This window comes from Belonocnema kinseyi, chromosome 9, assembly GCF_010883055.1.
Source record: "Belonocnema kinseyi isolate 2016_QV_RU_SX_M_011 chromosome 9, B_treatae_v1, whole genome shotgun sequence".
In the NCBI taxonomy this organism is placed as follows: Eukaryota; Metazoa; Arthropoda; class Insecta; order Hymenoptera; family Cynipidae; genus Belonocnema; species Belonocnema kinseyi.
The window spans coordinates 40,725,154-40,732,331 of record NC_046665.1 but is presented as its reverse complement, the minus strand read 5'-3'; the positions used below and the strand labels follow the sequence as shown (position 1 = coordinate 40,732,331).

The following is a 7,178-nucleotide window of genomic DNA, read 5'->3' as shown; positions in this document are numbered from 1 at the left end:
CATCCTTCGTAGAAACAGTTTAGAACCTAAATTAAAAATTGATTCGGACAGTGACAACAATTAATTAATTTGGTAAAAGTAATTTAAAAGTTCTTAGTTCTAGTTTAAACTAAAATTACACAGCAAACTCGATGAGTTTGATTTACAAGAGCATGCTGCGTATACCTGGGGCGATGGTGTAACGATAATTTCCATAACCGAAAAAATAATTTACATTTAATTTAAGCATATTTTTATCTGAGAGGACCGTCTAACTACAAAACTGACCTTGAATTCTTTAATGGTTTCTAGAATATTGTGGCTAACGAATCATCGATCGCTTTTTTAATGTAGAACAATTGTGACGCTTGTGATTTTACTATTGTAGATTGACCTTGGATTATTCATTCTCATGAATTTTAAACGGCCTTTAATACAGCTGCCCATTTTTATCTTAACATTTAGATTTTTACATTAAAATTAATTAGTGTATTTAGCAATCGGAAATGAGAATTCAAATGTGTTAGAATTAAATTTATAAAATATACTTAGCTAGAGGTTATTAGTGAATTTTCAACCCGTCAAACATTTTAATAATTATGTTACTGATTGCATAATATACAGATAATGATAATTGTCAAAGGTGGAAATTGTACTAGCACCTAGATTGGTCCAAGAATTCGACTTTCGATTTTTAGTGAAACAATGATTATTTGTTTAAACCATTTTTTCGCCCGCAAATCGTAAAACGTTATCAATTTCTGGGATTATTGCACATGTAGCGAATGGGAAAAGAATCATATTTTTTATTCAACATACTTAGCAATTTTTTAAATTATTTTTTTCATCCTGCGAATCGTAGTGAAGAATATTCAGAGGGATATTTTTTGGTGAAAGTCAGTTTTCAATTATTTAAACAATTAATATCACTTGCTAATTTTCATGGAAAATATGGTGAAAATTACAGTTTTTTCGAATCTCTTACATTATGTAGCTTATTAATCAATATTTTTTTATCAATGAAATCTATCTGAAAAATTACTATCTAAAACATTATTGAGATAAATTGTTTAAAAAATTATTATTGTTTATAAAATTAGGATACAAGTTCTGATGTAAGAAAATAGTGTATAACAAGCTACATCGTTTAAGAGATAAAAAGAAACTACACTGTTAAAGATAACATTGAATTTAATATACCCATATGTTTTAAAATTAATATATGAAGTATATGAAACCGCCATTAAGAGCGCGTATATTAAATTTCATATACATGCATGGTAATCACTTATAAGAAAAATCATATAATTTCATTTTTCAAAAATTTAAAATAAATTTAGCTGTAATTTTCGATTCTAAATAATAAAACATGATACCTTCTTCCTGTTAACCAAAAATAAAATCGGATTAAAAGTCGAAAAGTTCAATTAAGCAAATAAATAACAGACATAACCTACAATTAATTGTATTCCCCTTAAATTTGGACCATTTGGAGCAAAATTAGGAAAAATTTTACCCGTACATTGCGCTTTCATTATAAATAACAACTGAGTCTACGAATTCTAGATTATTAATTTCATTGAGAATATTTGGCAAGATTTAAAGAAATGAAAGCAGGTAGAGTTTTCACGCACATTGATATACTGACCTGTATATTAAATTTAATACACATGTATATTAAATTCACTCCACCAATGTACAGTACATTTCAGTAGCGGTAGTGCATATTTGCTTCACACAAATGTATATTAAACCTAATACAGATTTTTTTAACAGTGTAGTATTTTCTCGATCTTTCCTATGAAAACGTGCACGTAAATGATATGAATAATTGTTATTATTAAATGGTTACCAAATATTTGTAATCTGCCGTCTGCAGTAAATATCACGGTTAACATTGATTAAATTTTCAAGATTTACAGAAAACATTTTAAAAAATGAAAATTGTTTAAATAATTGCCCGATATCATTTAAAGAAATAATACTCTCAAAATTCGTTAATTGTGAATTTAATTCCAGAAAGTAATATCTTGTTATGATTTACAGAGGAAACATTGTTTAAACAAATGTATATTATTTAAATATTTACAAAATATCGTTAAAAATATATATTACTCTCAAAATTCGTTAATTCTGTAATTAATTTAAGAAAATAATAAATTTTCACTATTTACATTCGAAAAAATGTTTAAACATAGAATAATTGCTTAAACAATTAAAAATTAGTTTAAAATACTTGAAAACTTGTGATTCATCGAATAAAAATAATAAATTTTGAAAAAATAAAAAAATACAGTCTTCAGCTTGAATTTGAGATAAAATTGCTATTTTGCATTTTTTTGGGGGCATTCTTCGGGGACAATACCCGGAGTGGGTGTCATACATGGGATGTCAGGACTAAAGTTTATTTGTTGGAAATTATTGCTTGAACATTCCTCAAGAGGTGTCTAAATTTTGATTTACAAAAAGATAATGACAAATGCTTATTTTTTCAATTTTGTCGAAAAACTAGCTTTTTTGATTCAAAACACAGTGTTAGTTTTAAAAGCCCGGGGTACGGGTTAATGTTGAAGGATTTAAAAAAAGTACGGAATTTCTTATTTCGGAAAAGTAACAAATTAGGGGGCATCGATCACCAAATATCAAAACTCGAATTATTACAGGTATAAATTTACACCACCATAAACACTGCAGTACTGACAAACCCGCGAATGATCACTATGTTATCTACTGGCCCAATACCTATGATTGTAGTCTGTTCAGTAGCGGGTCAGTTTAATAAAAGTTAATAATCAAGCACTGGCTTCGTACGTTAAAAAAAACTGATCCAGTACTTAGGTCAGTATTAAAAAAGAGAATGACCCGATATTGTCTCGGTACAATAAGAGGTACTAATCCGGCACTGCCTCAGCACGATAAGAAGTACTGATTAAAACGGTAAATGGTACTGAGCAAGTACTGGCTTTAAACAGTAACAGGTTCTGGCCGAGATAATACGAGGTACTGGCCCAAAACTGGATCAGAAAAATAAGAGGAAAAGGTCCTTTATTGGCGCAGTAAAATAAAAAATACTGGTCCAGTAGAGTTTACACTTGAACAGTAATGTAAATAATCTGCCACACTAAAGTGCCAGTAATAAATTTCCACCTGAGTTTTGACATAGAGAAGTCCACTAGTGCTACTTTTTCAATGGGTTAAAATTTCAAAAAGTATTTCCACTTGAAGAATCACAATTTTTATTGAATCACACTATTTAAACAACTTTGTTTGTATTTCGGCTTGAATTACGAGCAGATTCTGAGAAGCAGTGCTGATTTTATGTTGGATGATAGCATTAAACTTAAGGGCATCTGATACTTAGAAAATTGTCGATTTTGCCAGTTTTAGGTTCCCCCGGATTTTTTTCTAGAATAATAAATATTTTGTCTTAAAACTTTGGGAAATGATAGCGAACATACTAACGGACGTCCCCACACACTTTTTTTTGTAGATTAATTTAAAAAGTTTTAATTTAACAAAATGTGATTAATTTGCATAGCGCTTAGGAAATTGTATCGATTTTTTCAGTGTAAGATTCCCCCGGCTTTATTCCTAGGATAAGAAATATTTTGCCTTCAAAATATGGGAAATGATAGCGAACATGCTAACGGACGTCCCCACACACTTTGTTTGTGTTTTTTTATCCAAAAATTTTTGATATTGCTAACAACGTGCGTGTATATTTCTGGGTTATTATTTGTGTTACAATTCACCCGAGCGTTACTTCCAAACTACACAATATTTTTGGCCGAAAACTTTGGACTTACAAATAAACATAGTAACTAATCTCCTGGAACTAACTTTGTTTGCAGGAAATCAAAAAAGTTTATTTCATAAATAATTTCCAGATTATCGGAAAGGCAGAGATGAAAAACGACGTAACCTCAAAATAATGCATATGCATAAAATTTTTATTTAGCACAATATAATTTTTTTGTTATTATCCCACAAAAAAGAGTCCGAGGACGTCCGTTATGATATTTTATAGCATCTCCGAATTCAGTTTTTAAAATTTTTCATTTTTGTGGAAAAAAGCCGAGGAAACTGTAAGTATCACATGCCCTTAGCTGATTAAATGAGCGCTTAGCCTTGTTATTCTCTCTCAATATTTGTCTTGCCAGATAATTAAATTTTCTGAATGGAATAAATTGGCACAGAATTCTATTTTACTATATTCTAATATATAAATTATAAAAACTATTTGTCTGAATTTAATTAATTTTTTGATTACTATTGACTATGAATATCTAAGTACACCAAAATTGGGATTCTGAATTTTTATTCCAGCATAAAATGTAAATTCTGTTGAGATAACATTTTAAGTTTTATTGTAGATAAGAATTTAATTTTTTTTAATTGTACGATTTATTTAGTTAGATTTGTTCAATTTTTCCAGTCCTGAGAATGCTGTCGCAAAAGCAGGCGGAAGCAAATTCGGAAAGTGAAACTGGACCCAGTGGAAGTGGAGCAGTCACTCCAGGAAGCTTTCCTAATGGAGAAGGTTCGAAAGAGTTCCTGTCGACTGGAAGAACTGGAAGAAGAAATGCGATGCCAGATATTCTTGGGCAGCATGCAGAAACCGGGACAGCTGATTTGCCAGCTAGGCTGGAAGCCCTTACAACTAACGTAGATCATGGTACAATTATAATTTAATAACTTAATAAATTTTTTTTATTTTTTAAAGAATTTTGTTCATATCCTACTTATTTTACCCTGTCCTTTCATTTTTTTCTAGAATTTTTCTGTTAATTAAGGGTTCAAGTTGAGAATTTTAGTTTTTAAACTTTGAAATATAACAATTTTAAAGTGAATCGTTCAGAATTGAACAATCTTTTATTCAAAGTAGAATCATTTGTCAATTTTCAAACACCAACTAACTTCACTTCGTTGAGTGCTGAGGGGAAAACCAAATGCATGGGATTCGGTCCATTTTTGCACTATTTTACTAATATCTGCGTAAAAACTAATTTTTCTATATATCGAGGCGTCCTAACGGTAGGATGCCAACGCACATAACACGACTTGACGGTACTTGACCAAAAATATAAATAATAAAAAGCTAACCGAGAAGTTAGCGCCAGAAAAGTCTTGATCGCTGAATTGAGCAAGATGAAGCTAGAAGTTGGCCAAAACTAAAAGGTGCTCGCTCGCTTCATCAAATCATGAAATATCTATCTCGGGCTATCTACATATTCTATCTTCATGCTTTTTTCGCCAGACATAGCACTTTCATGATTCGATGGAGTGAGCGAGCATCTTTTAGTTTTGGCCAACTCCTAGATTCATCTTGCTCAATTCCGCGAGCTAGACTTTTCTGGCGCTAACTTCTCGGTTAGCCTTTTATTATTTTTATTTTTGGTTAAGTGTCATCTAGTCGAACGCGTGCGTTGGCATCCTATCGTTAGGACGCCTCGATATGTGTATTTTAAAAATAGTTTTTATTTTTGATGAACTATTTAATGAAATAGTAAAATTATAATAATTATTATTCATTACGAAGAAATCACAAAACTAAAGTTTTATCCCATGTGTTTAGCCTATTGTTTTCCTCCCCAAAACTCAACGAAGTGAAGTTAGCTGGTAGTGAGAGTGAAAATGCCTAATGGACAATTTTAAATTGAAAGCTTTCTATATAAAATTATTTAAAATGAAAATATGATAATTTTAAATGAATTTGAAATTGGTGAATTTAAATGACGCTTTTAAAATTCAAATTAAAGTGCTAGGAAATTAACAATCTATAGTGTTCAAAATTGAGTAATTTCAAATCATTTAAAACTTAATAATTTTGCATTACACAGCCCCACAAAATAAATGTCTTCAACTATAGAAACGAGGCCCATCAGTTCGTATGGATTTTGGTTCGCTGATGAAAAATCTAAAGGGCGTTTTATCACGTTGTCCTTAGTTTTTTCATAACCCCAAATTTTCGAATTTTGCGATAAAATTCTTTTTTTCGAAAGACGTTATTTAAAAAAATTATAAATAGGTAAAAAGTATGTTTTGACGTGTTTTATACTGAATTTTTTAGGACAACCATTTATTAAGTTCAATAACTCATTGTCAGATATACTACGGCTTCATCCTCACACCCTAACATCCCTCGCAGGGCAGCGCGCCTTCACTGGTTTCGTTACATTGGTGAACCGAAATGCTAATTATTCTGCATATCCTCGTAAAAGAGACAATTGTAATCGCTTAAAAAGTTCACCACAGCATTAAGTTTGCTTCAGGTCTTGCTCAATCATGGAACTGCGGTCAAAAGTAGAAAGTGCCTTAGCAACATATTGGTATAACGCCTTTGTTCTCATGTAATTGCACAAGGACTCAGTGTTATGGAGCTTTCTAGTTAACGATCTTTAAACTTCGGACAGAAGCGTGATTGATCCACTAATATAAGCAATAAGATTCTTTTGCAGTTGTCAGTGATGATAAAAATTTTACGATATTGTTTAATTGAAGGTACCCTAATAGCACGGAACATTCCGGAAACGTTCCGAGGGAACCTTCGGGGCGTTCCAGTGGAACGTTCAAAGAATAAATTATCGTTATTGTTATTATTATTATTATCAATGAATATCCAATAAACCGTAAGTGATAGGTCAAAATTAATGTCAGTTTATGATATGTATATGCGGTACTGAAAACTCAAAAATGACATCTATTTTTACCTATCTCTTACGGTTCACGAGATAATTATTTTTAAAAATAACAATAATGGGCGATTCCCCTCAGGTCCCAGGGTAACGTTCCGAAGGTTCCCGCGGAACGTTCAATATATACGTCTTACCTATTTTTAATTCAAAAAAGTCATGTAATTAAGAAAAAAAAAATCAAAATTCGAAAATTTTGAGATTATGTGAAAAACAAAGGACAGCATGATAAAACGGCCTTCAGATTCATGAGCAGCGGTTCAAAATCCAGAGGAAATGATGGGTCTCGTCTCTGGCTTAACCAGACCCTTTTTTGTGGGGTCTCTACAAACTGGAATGCATTTGACCGTGATAAAGCAAAGATAAATATCTTTGGAATTTTTGCATGGTGGATAGTTCAGTTCCAAAAAATTGATTTCATAAAAGCTGCAAAACAAATTCTGTGGAAAAATAAATACATTTTAATTTAGGGCAATGTCACAGAATAATCGTGGAAGAGGGGGGGGG

The 7,178-nt window shown here is 31.3% G+C and overlaps 1 protein-coding gene across 4 annotated transcripts in view; it reads left to right on the top strand.

Annotated features, from left to right (window-relative positions):
* The window catches only part of LOC117180203, a 27,425-nt gene that overhangs the window by 12,769 nt on the left and 7,478 nt on the right, over positions 1 to 7,178 (top strand). For all 4 annotated transcript variants that reach the window (XR_004468013.1, XM_033372584.1, XM_033372585.1 and 1 more), the window contains exon 3: positions 4,415 to 4,654. Coding sequence is in view for 3 of the 4 variants with exons in the window: in XM_033372584.1 (XP_033228475.1) it covers positions 4,415 to 4,654 (240 nt within the window). In the remaining variant the exon portion in view is untranslated. The remainder of the gene's footprint in view (positions 1 to 4,414; positions 4,655 to 7,178) is intronic.